This window comes from Phoxinus phoxinus (assembly GCF_949152265.1).
Source record: "Phoxinus phoxinus genome assembly, chromosome: 4".
Classification (NCBI taxonomy): Eukaryota; Metazoa; Chordata; class Actinopteri; order Cypriniformes; family Leuciscidae; genus Phoxinus; species Phoxinus phoxinus.
The window spans coordinates 111365-137500 of NC_136879.1; the positions used below are offsets into that span (position 1 = coordinate 111365).

A 26136-nucleotide genomic window follows, 5' to 3' on the forward strand; every position below is an offset into this window, starting at 1 on the left:
GTCTTAAGCTATGAAACTTGCAGGACGTTTTAATGACACAAAGACCTCTTATATACCAAAAGATCAAGGCAAATTTGGTTTCTCATGTCATGACCCCTTTAAAGTTGAATAATTAAAGTAAAGCAAGTAGCAAGTGTCTCGTTTCTCCCTCAGCGTGGTGCAGCAATGGCGGAATTATCAAAACGGCCACAAGATGGCACCGTTTATCGGTTAATCCGGTATTACAAAACCGATACCCGATTATAGGAAAATGCTTAAATATCTGGGAAAATATCGGTAAACCGATATATCGGTCGATCTCTAGTTTTTGGAACCAGCATACCTTGAGTAAGCAAGGTTTAGGTTAATCAACAAAGAGTTCAGTGTATTTGACGAAAAGAGAACCTTGTTTTCTAGAATATTAAGCATGATCTTGTTTCTGATTTTTTTGCAGGAGTATCTGTACGGACAGAAAACTACGTCCCTCACCTACCATGACTTCATTAATAAAGAGCTTGTGCAGTTTTCCAACTCTGACAATGAGCGATCAATCCCCTGCTTGGTGGATGGTAAGAAACATGACATGTTTAGCAATATTAGTCATTTTAAATATTCTTTGTTGTTATAAAGGCTATTCCAAAGGTTAGGCAGTACAATCCAGATTTGTCACAATACCAGTATTGTTAATTCACAATTCCCATCTACAAAATGGACCACATTTTCATAAATGTGTAGATGTAGCCTCAATGAAAACAACTAGACAAGATTTTAGATGGATGTGTTCTGCAGGTCTTAAATGTTTTTTTTGTAAAGTTATTCAAAATAATTAAATTGGATGTGCAGATACCCTGTATAGGGTTGAGAGAATAGTTACTATTGAACAAATTCAGAGAAGTGATGTGTGTTTGTTTCAGGGCTGAAACCTGGTCAGAGGAAAGTGATTTTCTGCTGTTTTAAGAGGAATGACAAGAGAGAGGTGAAAGTGGCTCAGTTGGCTGGATCAGTGGCAGAGATGTCCGCGTACCACCATGGAGAGGTGAGGCCTTGTTTAGTTCAACTCACTTGATTCATTGTGCAATTTGTAATAACTTTGTGCGCGTTTTTTTTTTTTTTTTTTTTTTAGCAAGACACTGCACTAGGGCTATAATCTCCCAGTCTATTTATTGGTCGATACGTTCTGGCTCGACAAATTCTTATTGGTCTATGTTTTTTGCCGTGTTAATTTCATCAGGTGGAACTAAAAGGCACTAATTGCTAATGGGGGTGTTTTCAGAGAACCCGTTTCACAGGTAACAGTCTGTCTTCAGAACACCCCCCTTGTTTGACCTTTTTTTTTTTTTTTTTTTTTTTTGGATTAGCCCAACCCACTGGGGGGCATTTGACCCTTCGCAGGGAGCTTGATTGACAGGCGATCTGCTCAATCATACTTCGCCATCCGCCATTTTGTCCAACAAAGCAGTCGAGAGTTAGTAGATTGACATGGGAGGATTTGAACTTGAGAAACGGAGTGTACTGATGCCTTTCCGCGGTTAAAACAACATTCCTTATGTTCATTCATGTTTATTTTAGGGCTGCAACTAACGATTATTTTAATAATCGATTCATCTGTCGATTATTTTTCCGATTAATCGGATAAAAAATAAGCATTCATTCCCAACCCTTTATTCAAAAACAGAACTGACAGTGCAAATTCACAGTGCAAAAAAATCTTCAGAAAGTGCTCCTTGATAGGGATGCACCGATACCATTTTTTCAGAACCGATCCGATACCAAAAATTCTCAGTATCGACCGATACAAATCCGATACCAGGGCAGTTTTTTTTTTTTTTTCAAGTAGAGTTTCTATAACTATGTGTGTTGAACTGATAATAAACACAATTTACTTAATACAGACAACTTCATTACAAAGAGAGAAAAAAATGACCATAAATGCTGTTATAAACTAGAATAGTGGATAATTAAGCATAAAATTTAGTCTAGAAAAATCACAAGTGTACAATAATTGTATTAAATCTGAACATGAAAAAACATTTAGTGAGGAACAAATATTAGAATAAGTGTAACACTAAATTTGGTCAAACGTTACACATTGCTCTTTGTATTGTTGTAAAATACATTCATGAAAAACAAGATAACAAAAATCAAAAAGATTAATTATTTTATAGCCTATTATAAAATTGAGACATGTTTTAAATGTATAGCACAGCGTTTTAATGAGGCAGCAACATATGATATATAGGACAGAACTAAAAAGGCTATTAATAATCGTTCATTGCCTCGCTGTATTATGATATGAAAGGCTCCAATACAGTGCGGCACACAGCGCTTATGCGCATCGCGAGCGCAGAATGATGCACTTGAAGCAACACGAGTCACAGCGCAGCGCTTCGAGTCCGGATTGAAAAGTTCAAATCACAAAGGAAAGACATATTGATGCGTAGTGTATTATACAGTATCGATCTATCTATGCAATAGTTTATTGAGCATTTTCTTTGAACAGTTTTAAATGTCAGTTACTGTGCGAGCGTGAAGAACAGTTATAGTGCTCTGACTCTAACGTTACTCCAGTGTTGTGAGAGACAGACACCCGGTAGAAAGCAGTTAAGGTACAGCAATGAAGTCCAGCAAGATCAAGTTGTTTAATGCAAAACCATAGACCTTTATCTACAGATCAAGTATAATTATAGTAACATTGAATCATCTTGGAGAGAGTTGTTCATCGTGTTGTTGACTGTCGTACCGAACGCGACGCGCTGCTTGATGCTGAATGGAGATTGACTGACAGCCGCAGCGGAGGGAAAAGTGTACGTGATCTTGAATTTAATGACTTAAATATTAATTTATATCTCACATTATACTATATAATGGCTTCAGAACACTTGTAATATAGTGCACGACAACTTTATGATGCTTTATAATGTTTTTGTCCCTTTTGTGGGGCTTAACAATAGCACAGAATATACGCACACTTTTTTTTTTTACATCTCCGTGTCGCGCGACACAACGGATCGATAATGAAATTCGTTGCCAACTATTTTAATCGATTTTTATCGATTTTTATCGATTTGTTGTTGCAGCCCTAGTTTATTTGATGCTATATATAAATTAACTAGAAGGAAGAGATGATCGGTTCACAAGCAGCTTTAACTGGTGCTCTACAGCGATCTGTCAGACACATTAAAGGGCCACAAAACGGTATTTATTGTTTAAATTTATTTTAAAAAATGACCAAATTTGAAAGGTGAGACTTTGTTTAATATCAAAAGTAAGCTGGTGGTCTGTCCTGTCTGTAAGCACGTGTCAGTGTCCTCTGCTCCGGCGATGTATTTTTCACTGCGTGAGAGAGGCGTGACTTGTCGGACATAGCAACAGTAACGAAAGGGGGCGGGTCTTTGCGAACTGTCAAACGCGCTGTGCCCACTGTTTGCATTTGTTTTGAGCCTATGCTTTATTTCAGTTATGCACTTTATTTTGTTTCTGCTCTCGTCTTGATCTGGTTTGTTTAATAAATATAATTTTTTTATTAAAGTCGACGTGCCTTTTGTGTTTAAGAGTAAAAGCTTTAAGTTAATAGTCTATTCGTGTCTCAGCCGTGAAGCTGAGCTATGCTAGTGTCTATACAAATGATAGTGTCTGTCAGTTATAACGTATGACAAAAACAATTGTCTAAATTATGTTGCATATTCCTCAACAGTTATTGTGCTGATATCACTAGTTGACATTGTACTATTTTCGCAAATCGTTGGCTATGATATTGCGCAGGTGCACGTGCAACGCTGTCAGAGCCGACAGACTCGAGTGTCATTTCAGTGCAAAAAAAATTAGGTCAAAAACTATTTAATATACTGCAAATAGCCTACTAGTTTTTTGTTTATGTATAATTAATTTAGGCGGACAAGGCTACCAAGTACTGCGCAGCTAATTAATCTAACGTTTTCCAAAGATAGATGATCATGTTAGATTAATGAAAACAAAATGTTCTATCAAACTGATGTCATGAGGTTAAGCCAATGAACCTGGTAACTTTCACATGATCCAACAGTCATAGGATTTTAAATCGTTATACAACCAGAAGTTAATTTGCCTAGAAAAATATTAAGTGATCAATGTTTTGCTAGTTAGCATGGCCCAAGTTATTTTCCTCTTATTTAAATGTTTTTGTCTTCCTCAGGTCTCTCTGATGATGACCATTGTTGGTCTTGCTCAGAACTTTGTGGGCAGTAATAATTTGAACCTGCTTCAGCCTATGGGTCAGTTTGGCACACGTCTGCATGGAGGCAAGGACTCTGCCAGCCCCAGATACATCTTTACCATGCTCAGGTACAGAGAGACACACCAGTGATTATGGCTCTAGTCTGTACCAAAACCCAGTGAGCTGTCTTCCTGTCAACTAACTCCATGGGCAGCACTACTATCTTGGGCCGCATTAAAACCATTGTTTTATGAAGCTTTTGAATTGCATTGAATATAAGAGATGTTGTTAATGTTAACAAATTAAAACTGCATTACTAAAGTAAATATCTCTTCTCAGTCCGCTCGCTCGTCTACTGTTCCCTTCTGTGGATGATAACCTGTTGAAGTATAACTATGATGACAATTTGCGAGTTGAGCCAGAGTGGTACATTCCCATCATCCCTCTGGTGCTGGCTAACGGAGGTGAAGGCATCGGCACAGGATGGGCCAGCCGCATCCCCAATTTTAATCTGCGAGAGATCATCAACAATATTCACCGCCTGCTCAATGGAGAAGAGCCACTTCCCATGGTAAAATAAATTTAAAGTTTTTGTTACATTTTGTGATATAAATATATAGTGATTTTCATAATGCATGTTGTTGTTGTTCCAAACCAGCATTGATTAACATTACACTCTTATACGCACTCCTGTTACGTATAGCTGCCTAGCTATAATGGGTTCAAGGGCACCATTGATGAACTGGCAAAGAATCAATACGTTAATAATGGAGAGGTGGCCATCATTGACTCCACCACCATTGAGATCACTGAACTCCCAATCAAAACCTGGACACAGGTATGTGACGTCTGTTCTTATACTTCAGGGTACCCGCGGGGTCTTAAAAGCATTGAAAAAGTCTTAAATTTGATCATCTCAAATTAAGGCCTTAAAAGCCTTGAATTTGGTAAACAAAGTCTTGGATTTCGTTACAACGGTCTTATATATCTTTTTGCTTTTCCTACGATTAAGTTCATACCGTAACAAAATTAACTGTTACTAATGTAGGCTAATTAAAAATTCATGCAGCGTTGAGTGCACCTTCATCCGCGCTTCTTCAGCAGTGTAGAGCGCGCGCGCGCATGGTTGCCAGATACTATTCATTCAAACCCCAAATCAGAGCTTTTCTGTTAAAAGAACATATTTTCTACACGGTCTTTTCAATAGTATCTGGCAACCATGCGCGCACGCGCTCTACTGCTGAAGATGCGCGGATTATCTGAAAACACAGACAAGCTGGAGTTCAGCGATCTTTATTTGAGATTTTCTACTTAAATTAAAGTGTCATTCAGTCGGTCTGTGTTCTGTCACGAGCCGCTTGCGCTGTTTGTGCGACTAAATCTGCGATCAAAAGTGTTTTTAATGTAGATCATATTATACGAGCAAAAATTCAATGTTTCCCGAATATCCACACGATTTCAAATGTGACATTGATTTTATACAACAGTTAAAAAACAACAAAAGGGTAACATTAAGTGATTTACTGCATAAAACAGTATAGTCAGGCTTATTGCTCTATTTTGCAACGAAATCTGTGGCTTTGAACGAATCGTGAGATTCAATGAATGAACGACTCGATGACTCGCTCATAAAGACAGTGAGTTACCGCCACCTACTGGCTATTTTAATATACTATTTTTATTAATATTAAACGTTTTTTAACATTGCATATTTATTGAACATTGTTTTATTTAAAGCATTATTTATGTTTAAAAGGTATTATAAAGGTTAAACATTTAATGGAAAAATGTATTAAAGGGGACAAATATTGTCCCTTAATGGAAAAGGTGTGACTGCAGTCTAAGTGAAAGAGAGGGGGTACCAGGGGGTACGGCACTCAAAAACATAGGAGAACCACGGAACTTAGGAAAAGGGATGTGTAGAATTGCACAAGTGCTACTGCTAAAGAGTGCAGTGTCAATTTCTCATAAGCTTAATTGAATGGCCTAGAGAGAATAATTATGACATTTTCTGTCTAAAGACCACATATAAAATAGCTACCTAAAGTAACTGCAGTTTGACTAAAAGTAATGACTAAAAGTTTGCATTAATAAGCATTTTCGTCTGAAGATGAAGACTAAGACTGAATCAAGAATGGCTGCCAAAATTAACACTGGCCTACACACACGTGCTCACTACAACGGTGTTGCGTATGTATTAAATATGACTGATCATTTAAATAAAATGTTTTATTTAATTCAAGTAGCCTACATGTACATAATTATTTTCTAGGGTTTAAAATTTATACAGATTTGACATTTTCCCCTCATACTTATGTTGGAATCGGTACGAAGTTGGCATTGAATTTCATTTGAAATGGTATTGAAAAGGTCTTAAAAAGCCTTGAATTTAAGCTGGAGGATCCTGGGGGTACCCTGTACTTGCTTTAGTTCTATTAAATGTAATGCATGCTTCCTCACAGGACTCAAATGTTGATATTTACCCTCATTTGGTATGCAGCAAGTAGGGGTGGGCAATATTTAGGTCGACAAACTGATAGAAATGTTGTTATCCTGCCATGGTTACTCTTATAGTGCAGTTAATTTCATGTTGCGTAATTTATAGTTATTGCTACAGTAACTACATGTAACGTGAAACTTGGACACATTGTAAATGTGTTACAGAAAATTGTAATTTACTCACCCTTGTCTTTCCAAAAACAAGAACAGTTTGTTTTCAAAAGATGCATGATCTTTCAATGGAGGGACATTTATCTCTTAGGCCTCATTTAAAATATATAGATTTGTTTCAAAGATGATTGAGTCTTGTGGGTTTGGAAATGACATGAGGAACAATTGTCAACACCCACAAATGAATAAACTTTCCATTTTAAGCCTTTAGCAGTGTCTGCTAGGGTTAAATTTATTATACAAATATTCTAATCTTTCATCCTCTGCAAATTCATGTTTCATGCTGTTTATAAATTAAATAAAAAATGAGCAAAGTGTTTAGCCTCTCAAATGTGCCGTAAAGCTGGGTGATACAGAATATTAAGCAGAAAATGATCCCAGTTAGTTTAGCAACTAAAATTTACAGCTTTTTCTTTGGAATAAATGATTAATAACGCAACATCTCTTAGATCTATAAGGAGAATGTGTTGGAGGCTATGCTGAACGGCTCGGAGAAGGTTCCTCCTCTGATCACAGACTATAAGGAGTATCATACAGACACCACAGTGCGTTTTGTCATTAAGATGACAGAAGAGCGCCTGAGAGAGGCAGAGGCAGCTGGACTACACAAAGTCTTCAAGCTACAGAGTCTGCTCACCTGTAACTCTATGGTAAGCAACACGCATCACATTTTACACCTCACAACATGCATTCGTTTTCTGCCTAATCCTGAAATCATCTACTGTTGTCCGTCTTATCGTCTTGCAGGTGTTGTTTGATCCTGTGGGGAGGATGAAGAAGTACGAGTCGGTTCAGGAAATCTTAAAGGTTTTCTTTGACCTCAGACTCAAGTATTACATCCGAAGGAAAGACTGGCTGCAAGGAATCCTGGGAGCTGAGAGTGCCAGGCTCTCCAACCAGGCCCGATTCATTCTGGAGAAGATCCAGGGCACGCTGGTCATTGGTGAGATATGCTTTGTTTTCTTTTTTCCTTTTTTGTCATTGCTTTCACACCACACGCAAATGCAGAACGAATGAACAGGCTAGAGCATGTTTCAGAGTAAAACTCTTTATACAGCTGGTTATTATATATTTTCTGCTATAGAAGTTCTGTTGCTTAACTAGTGATGGAACAATCGATTATTTTGATACCCTTCATACATATTTTTATATACTGTGTGTGTGTGTGTTAGGGGTGTCAAAATTAATCGTTTCTACGGTGCATCGCGATGCAGACGAGGACGATTTGGTTTCGGTTCAGTAATAGCCCATAACCGGTTATAATGTACTGACGCATTTCTGACGTCAGCACCACGTGCTTAGTCGCGGCATACAATGGCAGAGGGAGGCGAAACGCCAGAGCATGCAATAAAAGATGCTCCAACCACTTTAAAAGCCGACATTTCGGCACATTTCGGCTTTTATCAACAACACGGTAAGCCTGACCTTGACAAGACACACGCTGTGTGCAAATCATGTCACGCAAAAATAAAATATGCCGGAGGTAATACCACCAACATGAGAAATCACGTCAGTCGTTTTCACCCCGAGCTGCAAACGCCTGTCAGTGCCATTGTGGATCCAACTCAGCCAAAAATTGATCAACTTATATCAACGTTGCCACCAAACTCAGTGAGAGGGCAGAGAATTACCAGAGCAGTGGCATCTTTTATTGCAAAGGATATACGGCCCTTTTCTGTCGTGGAAAACCCCGGGTTTCGCCACCTGTTAACAACACTGGAGCCGCGATATAAGCTCCCCTCTCGCAGCCACTTTTCAGAAAAAGTTATCCCGGAACTCTACCTCGAAACCAAAGCCCAGGTAATGGCGTCAATGAGCCAAGCTCATCGAGTTGCAATAACATGTGATTCCTGGACTTCGGTCGCGACAGAGTCGTATGTGACAATAACGGCACATTACATTAGCGCTGACTGGAAGATTTTGTCTCATGTGCTGCAAACGAGAGCCGTTTATGAGTCTCACACGGGTGCTCATCTGGCAGAGCTGCTGTCTCATGTCATGGATGAATGGCAGCTATCACATAAGGATGTAGTGCTTGTAACAGATAATGCGTCGAACATGATCGCTGCAGCTCAACTCGGAACATTCCCTCACGTAACATGCTTCGCGCATACGCTGAATCTGGCATCCCAGCGCGCGCTTAAAGTGGGCACGCTCTCCAGGCTTTTGGGCAGAATCCGACGAATTTCAACATTCTTTCATCGCAGCACCACAGCGAGCCACTGTCTGAAAGTGAAACCGCAATGTCTTGGCCTGAAAAATCATAAACTGATAACTGATGTTGCAACAAGGTAGAACAAGCGCCATGGTCGAGAGGTTCCTGGAACAACAACCTGCAATTTGTGTCTGCAGAGCGAGTTTTCTCCACAGCAGGAGATGTGGTCACTGCTAAAAGAAGCACTCTTAAACCAGAGCATGTGTGGACCAGTTAGTGTTCGTAAAGAAAAAATTACAAATTCCTACATGCTGAGCAGTTTGTGATGTTTCAGGAAGTTCCAGTGCCCTGTGCTGTTATTTTGTTTTCTTTTATTTTGTGTATTAAAAAACACTGCTGAAGTGCAGATTTAGTTTTTTGAATATTGATTATATTCAAGTAGGTTTGACCTCTTGTTTATTTTGGTTTGTAATTTAATTTCATGTATACATTTGTCAATATTTAAATGTTTTACAAGAAAGTACACTGCACTATATAAGTATTCAAGTACACTCCCTGCATTATGCACTTTTAGTATTTACATTTGTGTGTTCTAATCTAATGCTGCTGTTGTCTTCTGTGCCCAGACTTGAGTTTTATTTGATGTTTGATACATTCAAGAAGCGTGTTTCAGGTCAAATTAAAGGTTCAGTTCATATATCTGACTGCTTGTATTTATTGACAAAATTTACATGTGAAGCAAAATTGAAAAATAAGGATGCAGTGCATCGTCAATGCATCGTGATGCATTGAGATAATCGAATCGAACTGAATCGATGACTTGATAATCGTAATCGAACCGAACCGTTCACACCTCTTGTGTATATATGTGTGTGTGTGTGTGTGTGTGTGTGTGTGTATAATGCATGCATATACATGCGTATGCATATCTATTAGGGGTGTAACGGTTCACAAAATTCACGGTTCTGTTCGATACGATACACTTGTGTCACAAGTGTATGAGAAATTGCCAAATTGTCACAATGCCAGAGAAATTTCCTTGAATTAAGTTTTTATTATTATCATTTTATTTAATGAAACGAACATCATTAAGTATGATTTTTTATTTTTTTTTATTTGTTGCTTTTTTTATACTGTGCAATAATGGAGCTATACTTGACTCTTCTTATGAGCATATAAAACAAAACAGCTCCTTGGACAAAATGAAATGTAATATTGTAGTAGTAGGCTAGTTATAAACAGGTTTATTTTAGTTCAGATTAACATTTGAGGCCAGCAATTGTATTCATAATGTCAAAATAAAACCGACGTAATGTTACTTGAAAGCATTATAGCCCACTATTCCTGACAAACTTCCATACCTTGCAGTTAGTGTTACTACAGCAAATCCATTCCGCGGTGAATGTTGCTGATCTGTGAACACCGGCCAGTTCATTCATGGCACGATGTTTCTTCCTGGTTTTCACGTCAGCGCAGTTTGATCCGTTAATAACAGAGAAATGTGCATGTTTCTCACTAGATCTCGCAGCGATGTTATTACTTCAGTGGCGAATTCAAAAAGCATTTGAAATTCAAATTCTTCTTTACTGGTCTGGTCTGGATCTCTTAGCGCTGTGTGGTGTTGCTTGATCAGGCTCGCGCACAGGGCTCGCGAGTCCCGCTTCACAGGTCAAAACTGATAAACGGTCCACACAAACACAATAAGAGTAGCTCAGTTTCGTTCCTTACATTGCATCTGCCAGTTGATGTTGTGGTCGCGCCAGGCTCTATGAGCGCGCTTGCCACCCGCGACGCGCCTTCATTTGAAATGACTATTTTGGTCGGCAGAAAAAAATGGTCCAACGTAGTGCGTACCAAAAACCGAACCGAAAGCCTCGCACCGAACGGTTTGATACGAATACGAGTATCGTTACACCCCTAATATCTATACATATATGTATATGTAGAAGAGCTATAAAGAAAAAGGTTTAAATCCCTACATTAAAAATGAAGATAATAAAGAAACCGATGAGAGGAATTTTCTGCAGGAACACACACATCTGGACACCGTAAACTTTTTTGTAATTTCTTTATCCTGTAAATGTAAGAAAAGTCTTACATTTATATTCAATTACATTCTGTAATTCATATTTCAACAAAATTATTGTTATTATTATTGTCTCGCACATGTGCATGCCGGTGCTCATTGAGTAAAGTCTGAAGTTTAACGCAGACTATCAGGATGAGCCTTCGTGCAAAGTGGAAATAATCGTGTGAATTTGTAACACAGAAAAGGATATAACAAAGTGAAAGTTTTGCACTGAGAAAACATTGCACATTAAACCATTATACCTTCCTCTGATTATAATCCCCTCAGTTATAAAGGCAGAAATGTCAACTCAACCATGGAAAACACTCAAATAATTAAAATCGCAATGAACACTTAACAATTATCTCTTAACATTAAGGTGCAAAATTAAAGAATATGTAAAAATGCTTAATAAAGTGTGCAGATGTTGTTGGACATTGCTGGCGAATACGGCTGTGCTCCGAAGGGTGAGCACTAAGATGGTGAGCACCATCTCTCTAATGCTGGGTACACACCAAAATATTTTTTACATCTTATAAGATTTTCAAAATGTGATAGACCACAAACATGAGGACAAAAAATCCTAGATTTAAGCATTTTGCTCCTATAGTGTGTGGTGTGCCATTATGTGACAAAGACAGCACACCACACACAAACAGATTTTCCACCAGATTCTCGACTGTGAACACAGGAAATCTCACAAAATCTTGCGAGACTTCAGAATAAGCATGTCGGATGATATGCAAGAAGAAATTATGATGATAGTGTTTGAAATGATTTTCACCGAAAATTCACATAAAAAACAAACAAACAAAAAAAAACATTGTACCCACCATTATATATAACCTTTACAGAAATATGTTCATTCTTTATTGTCTTAATTTATTCTTTATTGTATTTATTTTCTCTTTAGAAAAAGTTAGCCTATTTAATCCCTCACTGAACCCTTATAACACTCAGCTTCCTGCGTGTGTGTGTGTGTGTGTGAATGACCGTCTTCCATCATCTCACTTTCTGATTGGATATTGTTTCGTTTCACGTGATAATCTCCAGAACGTGCGCGCGTTTGTCCTCGGGGTTCCCCCCACACATCATGATTTCTGATCGTAAATATTAAACATGTTGAATATTTACGATTCGCGATCGGGGCGGCTCCGACGTTCTTCCGAGCAGGTTCGGACACTCTTAACACACCTCACACCAAGGGAAAATCTGATAAGATAATCTGTTGAACCATCAAGATAATCGGGACATAGCTAGGATTGTCGGAAGGGGGGAAATCGGCCCAAAATCAGCCCGATTATCTTTTGGTGTGTACCCAGCATTAGGTGGTAAAAGTTTGTGGTTTTACCAGTCTTGGTGGGGACGACAGTCTTGCATAATTTGCAGATGACATTGGTCTGACTACGGTCAGAATAAAATCCCATAAAACTGCCATACTGGCGAGCTGACTTTTCCTGTTTTATCAACAATTTCCTTGCTCGCTGTGGCACTCATTTTCCACTTATCCAGGGTCTTTATGTGATTAGGAGTGTGCGATGTTGTCTATGAACTATGATGATATTGTAATCATTGTTTTAACTATGTACGAGGCGCTGCGAGTGCGAGCTGACATCGCGTTTGTCTCTCATGCTTGCTTTCACTGCGTGTTGTGTCAGTTTATAGATGTCCCCAAATTAGTTTGTCTTATATTTATATCATATTATGTTGTTATATTAGAATATCACATGAGCATGAGCGCCGTTTTCCTTTGCACAACTGCAAATGTGCTACTTATTTTATACAACAGTTAAATTAAAAATAAAGTTAACATTGTGAGTTACTTTTTGGACACAATATTGTCAATTTTCCCTTTATATTGCCGAGAATTTCTTCCTTTTTAAAAAAATAAATAAATGTATTACTGAAATCCGCGTTTTGAACAAATCATTTCAACGATTCAATGAACAATCACTTGATTTTCTGAATGAATCAGCCGTTTGAACAAATCCGTTGACTCCAACAACTCGCTTAAGACAGTGACTTGCCGCCACCTACTGGTGGTTTCAGTTTCATATTTAAAGGGGTGGTATAATGCCCTTTTCACAAGATGTAAAATATATCTATGATGTCCCCAGAGTGTGTGTGTGTGTGTGTGAAATTTTAGCGCAAAATACCCCACAGATATTTTTATATAGCAAGTTAAAGTTGTCACTTTTTGAGTGTTTGCAAAAACGCACCGTTTTGTGCCTGGCCCTTTAAATGCAAATGAGCTGCTGCAGAGGGCGGGGTTTCAAGAGCTTGTGTGTGTTAGCAGCTGCTGTTACCTCACGCAGACACACTAAAATGACAGAAACTGTTCTGTCTTTAATGTTAAACGGAGTCAGATAAGGATGGAGAGACTCGAGAAGAAGTGACAACATGTAGAATGCAACAGGACATCTCTGAATGGTTAGTTGATGAATTTATGTTGCTGATGTGGAGTTAACTATCTTCAATTAGGATATTCTGTCATGATAAATCTATAAATTGCTCATATATGAACTGTTGTGAGATGCACACAGAGTGACTTTCTATTGCATGTGAAAAGATGAATGCTAAAGTTTTAGCTAACTCACAAATGTACTCTTACAACAACTTTTCCTCTTCTCAACATGGACAGTGTGTTCCCGGGGGCGGGGTTTATGCAAATTCTAGGGTTAGTAATGTCACTAACCCGAAAGGAATGTCGTGTAGTCCCAACCAGCCGTTTGTTGTAGTCCTTTTCTTTAAAAGCAAATCTCTCCCTTTGCCTTGAACTTTGAGCGTTGTAACTTTACAGATGTTGTTTATGTTCAAACAGCAACATTACACACTAACTAAAGTTAGAAAAGTGAAATCACACTCAACCACCCCTTTAAAGTATCCTTTAATTAAAATGTTAAAATTATAAATCATTTCATATTTAAATATTGAATAGCTTTATTTATGCAATTGTAAATGAAGTGTAAATATAGTAGGCTAATGCCAGTTTTGACGTCGCTTCTGTGTCACCTCTGCACTGCAAGGATGGATTTTAATTTAATGATTTAATTTGACATTGGTACTGTGTTATTCTAATATAATTTAATTTGAATGTAAGAATTTGACATAAAAGGTGATGCATACCTCTAAATACATTTAGAAACAATGTCCATATTTAGGTGAAAATGCCCCTGGAAATCAGTTTAAGCTGGCAAATATTGCCCCTTAATAAAAATTTTAATTTCGGTCACTACTGTGAACTGACCACTATAGAATATAAAAATTACGAATATCTTTGTGGGTCTGCTGTCAACAGCAGGCCTAAACCAGCCAGGATACCATTACAAAAACACAATCAGAAAAATATCATCTAATTATTATCAACAGACTTTGAAAATATATAGACATATTTTTGTCAATATTGCGCACCCATAATGTACGGTATTCATTTTGATTTCTTCAGGTCTTAAAAAGGTCTTAAAAAGCCTTAAATTCGACTTTAAAAATTGTGCAGATACCCTGTTATCACTCCACGCCGGTTCTGTTACTGAAGAATCCAACACAAGAGAACAATATGGCACAACCAAATAGATACGGTTACATGATTGGCTGTTAGCGTGTCACTCCCTACATTGCTAGGTTACCAGAGAGTGAGTGCCTTTGTTCATGCAACCAAACCTGCTTCGCAACCTCTGGTTTCTTCCAACGAAGAAAAAAAAAATTAGCAAACGCATTTATTGATCTTGACTACGTGTCTATCGCGAGACATCGTTATCGTTTTATCACCCAGCCCTATCTTGGATCATGTACCTTTCAAGCAGCAGCAGCTCACAATGTTTCCTCCACTATTTTTAGATGCATTTTTGTCCGTAGAAATGCGTTATTCAGTGCTTTAATTTGACACGACTGGTGGAAGTTTTCACTTCACATTGGGCAGACATGACTAATTCATGACACACGTTGTCGTGATTTTCATTTTCGTTTATTATCGATTTTATCGACTGGTTGTTAGGCTGGATACATAAATATTGGTTTTGTATTAGTTTTATTACATTTTTATGGTAAAATTGTAAGTTTACTTAACCCTCTGGAGTCTGAGGTGTTTTTGGGGCCCTTGAGATGTTTTGACATGACCTGACATTTGTGCTTATTTCAGCTACTTACAACATACTATTGGCCAACATGTAATTTTGTTGTATTCAGCACCAACTCTGCTACAATAATATGTGAGCAAAATGGATATACATGTTTGCATTTTATATAAAAAAAAATATTATGCGTGGTTAGCAGGGTCCGAAATTAACAAGCGCCAAATGCGGGTAGATTTTCCGTTTGGCGAGTAAATCTCAAAAGGCTATCCGCCACATTGGCGGGTGAATGTTCATACCAAAATATAAAATTTGCAGGGCACATGCGCGCTCTTCTGCCTCTTAAGAACGAGCAAAGAGAGAGAGAGAGCCGTCTATGGAGAGAGCCCCGCCCGCTCGCGCGCACTCACGATTCAGAGCGGCCAAGCGTCAAACTTCCCCGTACTTTTTTTGATAAGCGTCCTTGACAGGGCGGCCAGAGCTTCTCTGCAGCTGAAGTTTTTTTATGTTTGTATTCAACATAATAGGCCTAGCTTATTGTTTCAATTAAATGTACTGAAAAGAATGTATATGTGACAAAAAAAGGCTGTCTATTATTTTAGCCGGTAAAAAATATGCTTGGCTGGTGGATTTTTTCATCTACCAGTCCCCTTGGTGTTGTGGAAAATTCTAAGTCTTCAAAGTCTGGTTCAGGTTTCAAAGAAGTTCTAGCAGAGTCGAAGTCTCAGGTCTCAGAGGAATCAACTTTATTGAGCATTCAACAAAGTGAGATGGTAGCTAGACATCTGATTTCTACATGGCTGGTTTACACGGTTATACTTTTTCTTATCTCCAAATGTCCAATTAATGGTCTTCATACTATCTCTTAGCGCAGACCTGGGCATTGTACTGCCCCCGGGCCACATCAGGCCCTCTGGCTATCCTTGACCGGCCCACGTAATGTAATTGGTAAATAAAAGCTGGAGTCCGTAATTTTTTTTTATTTTCTCAATATATAAAAAATTAGATATTGAGTGTGTACATCATGAATCAATGTTCCAAACCGTGTTTGTGTCTTATCCTGAATCACTATGCTACACCTATAATCAGTGTTTATATTCGGACTATTTTAGGCCGGTCGAGTCGGCACCGCTGCAGAGTAACACTGTCCCTGAGTGACTCGTCATAGACATGAGAGAAGTAGTTCCGGCTGCAATGTTCTTCCGCAATACGCATGCAGTTCTGTTTAATAACCGCTAGAGTGCCAAAAGTTATGGACTGCTGTCAAGGCAACTGATTTTGTTTATTTTATTTACGTCAGTCACAGTGTGTGTGACCTGCACCTTCACTCAACTGTATTCACGCTCATGCAGGACAGCGTTCAAGAAATGCGAGTTTACCGTTAGCCCTTAAATATGTCAGCTAAAAAAAGAACGTTTTTGTGAATGTTAATTAAATAGTTATATAATTGTGTGTTGTGTTAATTTAATTAATTTCATTTACTGTTTTTCTTTTGAGAGAGATGTAATATATTGGGCAGAACTGAGTTAAGTGTATTGGTCCGGCCCTCTATAACCGCCCCAGTTTCTCATGTGGCCCCTTGGGCAAATTAATTGCCCACCCCTGTCTTAGCGGTTGCTCCGCCTTGCCACCGTTAGAAGTTACTACCCACTTGGCCTACTTCTAAGTGTGGGCAACCTTCAGCGCATGCGTTATTTAAAAAAAATAATATGTTTTCTGGGTACTTTCTCAACAATGTCATCTCGGGACAAGCTTTTACTTTCCCAGCAATGTTATCTCAGAACAAGCTTCTTTTAGTTACTTTCCACAAGCTTTTACTTTCTCATCAATGTTATCTCAGGACAAGCTTCTTCTAGTTACTTTCCAAGGCCATCTTTTCATAACCAATTCAGCTGACCTTTTACCTACATCTTGTTTTTCTCATTTTGCACCATTGAAACTTAGAGCTTATGTATGTGATAGATGGATTTCTCCAACATTGGCAGGTGAGCCAAAAAGCTCATTTCGGACCCTGGTGGTTAGTATGTTTTGGGAAAAACATTGTCGCTGAAATAAGGCCATTTAACACATACTGAATAGTTGTCCATAAGACTTTGGAATTACTATTCTTGTAGGCTAGAATTGTTTCTACAAAATGAGGTGAAAATCATTCTGACCACTCTTTCACAAACAACAATATAACGATTTTAATTTTGCATGTCAGTTTTTGTGTCAGCACTGCTGTATGCGTGGCCCATGAATATTAATGTGATTCACACCAGGGGTGTGACTAAAGACACTCCCCCCATGGCTAATGGGCCATCAAGGTGCTGTGAGGCAGCCTGAACAAAGAATGATGACCTACGAATGATTCACTGATGAATAAAACGTAAAAAAAAACAGCATTTATTCAAAATAGAAATCTTTTCTAACAATGGAAAGACTTAAAGTTATTACTATCACTTAATACATCCTTTCCAAAAAAGAAAGAAAAAAAAAGACCAAACTTTATTTTTTTTTATAAAAAAATATTTTTATTCAAAGAATCCTGAAAAAACTATTACAGGTTATAAAAAATATATATTAAGCAGCACAACGGTTTCCAACACTGATTTGAAACTCATTGCCGTTTTCTGTGACACACCACAGAGCTCTGTTATAAGTTGCTCCATAAACTCTTTATGGGACAAGTTACCATGTAGCTGCTCTTTGTGCACAATGAAAGAGTTGGTGGAAGCAATGTCCAAGAAGTGTAGAAGAATCTTACTGTACCACTTCATGGTTATGTGCTGTGTTGTGTAGTACTGTAACAGCTGATCAGACAGGATGTGTTTGTTGTATGCAGTCACAGGTGCAGGACATGGAAATGTCTTTGTCCTCCATGTATCTTGTGTTTTCACCCTCATCTGCGCAGTGTCTCCTGTATAAGCAGAATGGATGTTTTTTGTCATTTCACACAAGAATAGGTAGGCTACTTTTATATTATGACGATGTAAACGCAATTAAGCTACGTTTCATCTGTAAAATATTACGTCTATGCACTTACTCAGTATGATGTATTATAGTCTTTCAGGCCCTTCTAAAAAAGAAAAGTGGAAAAAAAAATAAACACAGAGCTCCTCAGACCCTTATTTCTGAAGGCATTATTGTCAAGCGAGATCGGATGCGATATTTTGGCTGTTGTGGACGGTCATTATAATAATGCAAATGAGGGGCGCGTTGATTGGTGGCAGGAAGGAGGGGGGTTGACACCGCAGGTAACGCTTTAGCATATCATTACAAACTGACATCATGGCGCAAGTTGTGAATGAACGCGACAGGCTTCCCGGCCAGTGTATAAGTATGAGGCGCCGTTTAGGGCTTAAATCAAACTTCATTCACGCACACATATATGAAACACGCTTGCATACATATATACTAATAGTCACACATACATGTTGTTATATGAACTCTCCACTCCACGCACATACTCGTATGAGACGCAAACTCGCACATATACTCATATAAGACGCGAGCACACACACACACACACAAACTAGGCAATCGATATACAATAGCCGAATTCATGATGATCTCAGTCATTTGTTGTTTGCAAAGTAACGTTAGCAGCCATTCACCATGTTTACCTAGAAGCTAATACTCCCGCTAGCATACAATAGCCGCATTAGCAGTTAGCTGCGGTTTGTTACACACAGTAGAGCAATAAAAACACAGTCTTACCGTTTCAATTGCAGGCAAGTCTGATTGTTTGAATGGCCCTTTTTCCCGAGCTTCGATGCCAACTTCGCCTGATATTGCCTCAAATTTGTGAAGGATTCCGGCATAAAATGTATAGTTAGCACAGACGCATAACGTTAAGCCAGTGGAAAGGGTTGTAGGAACCGCGTCATTAAAAATGAATTTAATCCACTGGTCCCTGACAGCTTGGTCCGTTCTTGGGAGAGAAAACACATTTACATGTTGATTCTGGCAGTCAACAACAGAGCAACTCAGTGTGCACTACGTTTCTGCATCTGTCTCGACTGAATATGAGGGGGAGGAGGGGCGAGCTTCCTGCTGCGGTGTCCATATATGTTATATCCTGCCCCGTCTTGACGTCAAGTCGGGGCTGAAATCAAAATCTCGTATTTGAGTGCGCGTGCACGCGCGCTGGTTTATAAACCCTGAGGTAAACAAACGCTTCACTTTTAAAAATCGGCTTCCCCGCCAGTGTATAATCGTTAGGCAATCATAACATACATTGATTCTCGTGGAAACGTGAAAATGACAGGTAATGACTCCTTTAATCATATATTATGTGACTATTTTTGGCTAAGTTGTGCAAACATACAAACAAGCACATCAAATCTGGAGCCTCTAAGAACAAAAATACACTTAAAATCATGTAGCCCTATTTTTCCCCAAAATCTTTTATGCTACGTTGCTAAGTAAATGTAAGCATGACAACCTTGTAATGTACATGGGAACATGTATATGAATTGTGAGATCTTAGTGTAAATATTGGGGAAATGTAGCCTGGTAATACCAAACTCTGCTACTTCGCTTTTCTTCGTAGACAGAGTCTGGAAGGGCATAATTGAGGCTGTTTTGAGGCTGGAGGAAAACGCTAAAATAGGTCGCTATCTCAGACTGAGTACAGAAGCGAACTGAAATTGAGCGGAAGTACGAAGTCTGATGTAGTCAGGCTAGGGGAAATGTGATTTGACATTTAATTGGGCAAACTCATGTTAATCAAGTTACCTTGGAATCTCTATACATCAATATTTCATTTAACTAGCATATTTTAAAAAATAGATCTTTTAGGTTTTTATAATGCTTCTCCTTTTTTTTTTTTTAGAAAATAAACCTAAGAAGGAGCTGATCCGCATGCTTCAGCAGATGGGCTATGACTCTGACCCTGTTAAGGCATGGAAAGAGGCTCAGGAGAAGGTACGCACCACAACCGCTTCGTTTTAAATCAAGCTTTTGTTTTCTTCCTTTGTTACCTGCATCACAATCGTTTTCATTGTTTGGTAGGATGTTGAGGAGGACGCTGGGGAGGATGAGGAGAAAGAGGAAGATAAGTCTGGCCCTGATTATAACTATCTTCTCAGCATGCCCATGTGGTTCCTGACCAAAGAAAAGAAAGATGAACTGTGCAGACAGAGAGACGCTAAGGTGACTATGAGTCTGTGATGGATGGAAACAGAGCTGGTGATTTAGTATAGCAGTGGAGTTTAAAAAGGTTCTCACGCTTTTGTTCTGCAGTTGACTGAGTTGAACACGCTCAAGGTGAAGGAGCCCACTGATCTGTGGAAAGAAGATCTGGCAGCTTTTACTGAGGAGCTGGAGGTAAATGAGATGATGTCACTTTACGTTTTTTATATTTGGTGTGTCCTTTATCTAAAATGACACTTTTACTTTGTGTGAAGAATAGAGATAATTAAGTTGTCGTTTCATAAAAATCAGGCCTTCATGTTTTCAAAATTGGTATTTCAATGTATAGCCTATTGATTAGTGATTTAAGTCATCCGTTATCTGTTTATGTAAATAGCGTGTAGAACAGAAGGAGATGGAGGCACAGACTGTGATGCCTCAGGTAAAAGGTAAAGTGGGCAAATCAAAAGTGGTGAAGGTAAAGAACGAGACAATGCCCACCCCGCAAGGCCACCGCGTCATCCCCCGCATCACCAGCACTATGAAGGTTCAAGCCATTAAGAAGGAGGGAGCCAAACGAGGCAAAGCTGCAAAGGTATGTACAGAATGAGATTTGCATGCGTGTATAAAACAGCTTTTGTTGGAATACCTATCTGAATGGTCACATCACTAAATAAGAATGCACTGATATTGTGAAATTACAATTTAATTTTTTTAATAAATAAAAATAGAATATTTGAAAAATGTATTCCTGTGATGGCAAAGGTAAATTTTCAGCAGCCGTTACTGTAGAGCTGGTAAGTCCCGCCCCTTCCGTAAAACCCCGCTGGACCTCAAAGTTGAAAAAACGTCAATGCAAGTGAATGGGAGAAAATAATTATTTTCTGGTCCCGTTTGAATTGTGCCATGAATGTGAACATATGTTGTCTGTGAATTTTTTTATTTCATTTTTATTGTGAATTTTTTAACAGCGTGCTGCTGTTATTGATGATGATGACTCCTTCATCCCTGAACCCAGCGGTGCACCTGATAGTGACATGGACTCCCCTCTTCCTGCACCTGTTGTGTAAGACATGACTTGCTTTTTACTTCACAGATTTTGTGTGTTCTCTATTGCATCTTTTAAAACTCTCCTTAATTCTTTCAGGAAAAAAGCCCCAGCGAAAGCCAGGAAACCAAAGGCAGAGAAAGTAGAAACCAGCAGCAAGTCCAGCTGTAAGTACCACACAATTCTCTGCCCATCACAGATCATTTCTTTAGCTTTATCTGCAACATCACCTGCAGATGGTTTAAATGTGCACTGTGCTTGTTAGCTCTTTCTGAGACCAGCCAAGAGCCAGCTCCTAAACCTGTGAAAAAATCGGCTGAAGGAGCCGTTAGGAAACCTGCTGCTGCAAAAAAGACAAGTGCAGCTTCGAAGAGGAAAGCACCAGGTACTAAAATGTTAATGTTTTTTTGAGAATGAATGCAATTCTTTGAAGTTAAATACTTGGTTTCAGTAATAAAATGGCATGCACTTGGTAATACTGAATATCAGCATAGATAATTTTCTTAACCTGTTAAGCTGCAAGCCCACTTTTGAAAAATCCCCAGAAATGACATACCCAAACTGAAACAGATACAGTTCATGAACCCTTTGTACTAAAAGCAAAAGTATGATCTCATTTGAAAGCTGACACCTGGCAGTTTATTGTAAATGTAGAATTAATTATTGTCATAATGACAAAAATTGTTATAAATAGCTTTATAAAATTTTTTGTAAAGTTATTAGAAATTAATTTTTATGAAACATCCTCATGAAAATAAAATTGAAGTTGGCACTGTAGCAATCTAGAAATGCACTACAGCTAAAGCCACATGTCTAAACATTTTATGTTTAAAATCTGAAGATAATAAGTCCAAAACACTGTATTAAGTTAAATGTTTTTCAAGACCATGTCAATGACTTTATTTTAATTTGACGCTAAAATGCTTCTGATGTTTATTGCCATCTTCTAACCATCTATTCAGTATATTGTCTCTATTGTTTTGTGGTGCAAACGATTCCCATTCAGTCTCAGTCTCCCCCTGCACACATTCACACCTCTCCAGCCTGGTTATGGCTCTAAATATGCATTTCTTTTGTCTGCATTATAGTTACTAACGACTGGCTATTCACAGGCTATTCATAGGGTTTCAGTCCCTAATTTTTTTTCTCAAAGTTCACTTCACCTTTTAAACTGTATCAAATGCATTTCTTGAATAAGGAAACATTTCAGAAAGCATTCAAAAAGTCATAAAAGTGTAACTTTTAGGTTGCAGGCAATGTTCCCTCTGAGCTGCGCGCGGCCGCGCAGTCCAATCGAAGTGGCCGCGCAATAGATTTTTCAGACCGCGCAAACGATTTTTTTTTTTTTCAGGGGTTAAACATCTGAGCATCAAAGGCGATGCAGGCTAGGTAATAAACATTTAACATACTGACATGTGACAACCAAGCTGGATGTACGTTAGAATGTTTACATACCACAAAACTTCAAATAATAGCCGAGTCCCAAATAGACGTCTATTTTACACGCCTGGTGTGGATACAGGTTTGGATAAATAAAGGCCGGTCTCTAATAGAGGCCCGGTCTGTTTTTTTTTTGTTTCGGGTTGTATTTAATCTTCTAAAACCCGTCAGATCGTCGGTTTAAGCCAGTTCTATGGTGCAGATTTGCGCACGCAAGAGAGCCCTGCGCATCTGGGCGGGAGCTGTAAGCGCAAGCAAGGCAGGCAGAGAGAGTTAGCGCCGCGTCGCGTCTATGACAACTCGAGGTATCACACACCGGACTAGAAGCGCCGCGTCGCGTCCATGACTATTCGAGGTATCGTACACCGGACGAGAAGCGCGCGTCGCGTCCATGACAACTCGAGGTATCGCAGACCGCACCGGACGCGCACTTTGTCAGTTTATGGCCAGCAATATAGTTATGTTTAAGGACATTGTGGAATTAAGATCATGTCTGTACTAGGCTATATGATTGTACTGTACAAATACAATCGTTGCTAAGTCTGCATCTGAATTCACTTTACCTCAGAGCGTCCGTTTACTGAATGAATTGAGAATATCACCTGAAAATCCGATAACATCAGCAGTTTCCATTCAACCAGCTGATTTCTGTAAATGAATGTCAAACTAAATGTATATTGCAGCACAGGGTGAAGTTTCATTAAATGAAAGGCCTGTCTCATATAGACGCCTGTCTCAAATACAAGCCGGTGCAGTTCGGCGATTGGGGAAAATAAAAGCCCGGGCTATTATTTGAAGTTTTACGGTACGCATACATATCCTTTAGGCCAGTGGTTCTCAAACTTTTTACACCAAGTAAGTTACCACCTCAGAAAATATTTGGCTCTCCAAGCTCACATAATGGCCAATATTAAAATACAGTAGCATAGTATTCAGCTACAGTTATGCACAGCTCAAAAACTAGGCAGTTTTATTCATAATAAGAATGTTTATTGTTGTCAGACACTTTAAACATTGTAACAACAAAAATCAACACTGTTCTGCTTACATACAGGTACTTTTTTTAATGATTAAATTAAAATGTATTGCATCTAAAAGTGAAATAAAAACTGTAACTTGAACTTAAACTTAAATATCCCCATAAGTTGGGGATATTTTGGGAATATTAATTTATTTTTATCAATCAGTAAATTCCACTAGAAACAAACTTTGTTGTATTATTTTAATTTAATACCGTGAAGCTGCTTTAATACAATTTGTATTGTGAAAAGCGCTATACAAATATACTTGACTTGACTTGACTTAAACTGACTGGTAAAACACCATCTTTAAAATGTTCCCAAAGTCCAACCATTATAAAGGATATTGAATAAATATGAACCTTGTAGACATATTGATGCATTTGCTGTCATCTCTTTGAAACCCCTATGGCTAACGCAGGCTCGTGGTCATTTTCGGCAGGTCGTGTGGTTGCGAATTGCTCACAGTACTGAAATGTGCGCTCAGAAGAAAAAAAAATTTGCTCAGTGCTGAAAAAAATTAGAGGGAACATTGGTTGCAGGTGCACCTAAGGCTAGCTAGCATGTTAGCTTAGCACACCATCAATACACGACAATTTATGAGAATAAAACCATGTATGTGCTTCAAACTTACTTTATAACGCAAGACGAGTATTTTAAATAATCTTCTGTGATCTAATTTGGCTTCAGATAAAACAATCAGACAGAAAATATACTATTGTATGGTATTCTGCACAATGACAGTCTATATAGATTAGGGCTGACTTCTAATAGTGGAGGATTCGACGATTCGATTCGGAGAGGTCTGATTCGACTGTGAACCTCATAGTCGAATACATGGCCGTCAGTTTGGTTTGAAATGTGCTGGGGACAGAGACGCATTCGCATTTTCAGAAGGGCTGGGTACAATTTTATTTATTTTTTCGCTTTCGCGCAGGTCATGTTTTGAAAGACGATGTCCTGTAGCTTACTAATGTAAATAAATAAAAATGTATTCAAAAATCTGCTTCACATTTTCAGCAGGGCTGCGGAGCGGCTGTGGGTTGACTCCACACGGTTCTCATGTGCGTTAAAAAGCTTTACGTGGTTTAATGTACCTAAACAACGATTACCAAATTTCCCTCTCATATTGCTCCTCATAACCACTGAAAATGGTAAAAAAAAATCGAACCCGGAGTCCAATTATTATGGACGTTATCTGATATTAAGCGTTTCTGCTTCACATTTTCACCAGGGCTGCGGAGCGGCTGTGAGTTGACTCCACGCGGTTCTCATGTGCGTTAAAAAGCTTTACGTGGTTTAATGTAGCCTACCTAAACAACGATCGCCAAATTTCTCTCTCATATTGCTCCTCATGTTTATGAAATGTTATGATATATGTGTGATATGTGTTTTTTAGCTCTTTTGTTTGAAATGGGAAAAATCTAGCTGCTATCTAAAAAAAAAAAAAAAAGGTTCGACTATCAGTCGACTATGGCAAAATCTAACGAATCAGATTCGACTATGAAAATCCTTAGTCGAAAACAGCCCTAATATAGATTAGCATTACATTATAAATATAATCTATTATTATGGAAATACCTGGCATGGCTTGAAAAACACAGGTAACTCAAATATCATTGCAATCATGTTTATCGTCTACAAAACGTCCTTATCTGCATGTAACAGCGCGATATCTGTAGCTTTGTGTGTATCAGTGACGTCCTATGACGTCCATCAGTGACAACATGTATTAGGCTACATCTCATTAAACGACAAATTAAACCCCATGTAACCTACTATTTAAATCGATTGCTGGACATCTTAAAGGGTTAGTTCACCCAAAAATTAAAATAATGTCATTAATGACTCACCCTCATGTCGTTCTAAGCCCGTCAGACCTCCGTTCATCTTCGGAACACAGTTTAAGATATTTTAGATTTAGTCCGAGAGATTTCTGTCCCTCCATTGAAGCTGTATATACAGTATAACGTTACTGTCCATAAAGGTAATAAAGACATCATCGCAGTAGTCCATGTGACATCAGTGGGTTAGTTAGAAGTTTTTAAAGCATCGAAAATACTTTTTGGTCCAAAAATAACACAAAATAAGACTTTATTCAGCGTTGTATTCTCTCCCGGGTTTGTTGTCAATCCTTCACAGTTACGCTGATGGCGTAAGACGCTGATGACGTGTTATCTGGTGCGCCCGAGCTTCATTTATAGACTGAGGGAAACGCACGCTGTAAAAGTGTCTCATCCGCGACATGCACATTTACGCACCATTAAAAAAATGATATCCACGCAAACAATGTAGAATAGCTTGAATATAGCGTGCGTCTCCCTCAGACTGTAAACGAAGCTCGGGCGCACCAGATAACACGTCATCAGCGTCTTACGTC

At 38.6% G+C, this 26136-nt stretch overlaps 1 protein-coding gene across 3 annotated transcripts in view; it reads left to right on the forward strand.

The window, feature by feature from the left end:
* LOC306996503 (DNA topoisomerase 2-alpha-like) overlaps positions 1–26136 on the forward strand; it is a 202589-nt gene that overhangs the window by 32424 nt on the left and 144029 nt on the right. For 2 of the 3 annotated variants that reach the window (XM_079609054.1, XM_079609055.1), the window contains exons 16-29: positions 434–548; positions 894–1015; positions 4151–4299; positions 4511–4742; positions 4875–5009; positions 7291–7491; positions 7589–7784; positions 19951–20042; positions 20130–20270; positions 20361–20444; positions 20647–20844; positions 21221–21315; positions 21397–21464; positions 21563–21682. In XM_079609054.1, the coding sequence (XP_079465180.1) occupies positions 434–548; positions 894–1015; positions 4151–4299; positions 4511–4742; positions 4875–5009; positions 7291–7491; positions 7589–7784; positions 19951–20042; positions 20130–20270; positions 20361–20444; positions 20647–20844; positions 21221–21315; positions 21397–21464; positions 21563–21682 (1948 nt within the window). The remainder of the gene's footprint in view (positions 1–433; positions 549–893; positions 1016–4150; positions 4300–4510; positions 4743–4874; positions 5010–7290; positions 7492–7588; positions 7785–19950; positions 20043–20129; positions 20271–20360; positions 20445–20646; positions 20845–21220; positions 21316–21396; positions 21465–21562; positions 21683–26136) is intronic. The other variant, XM_079609056.1, reaches the window with a different exon arrangement.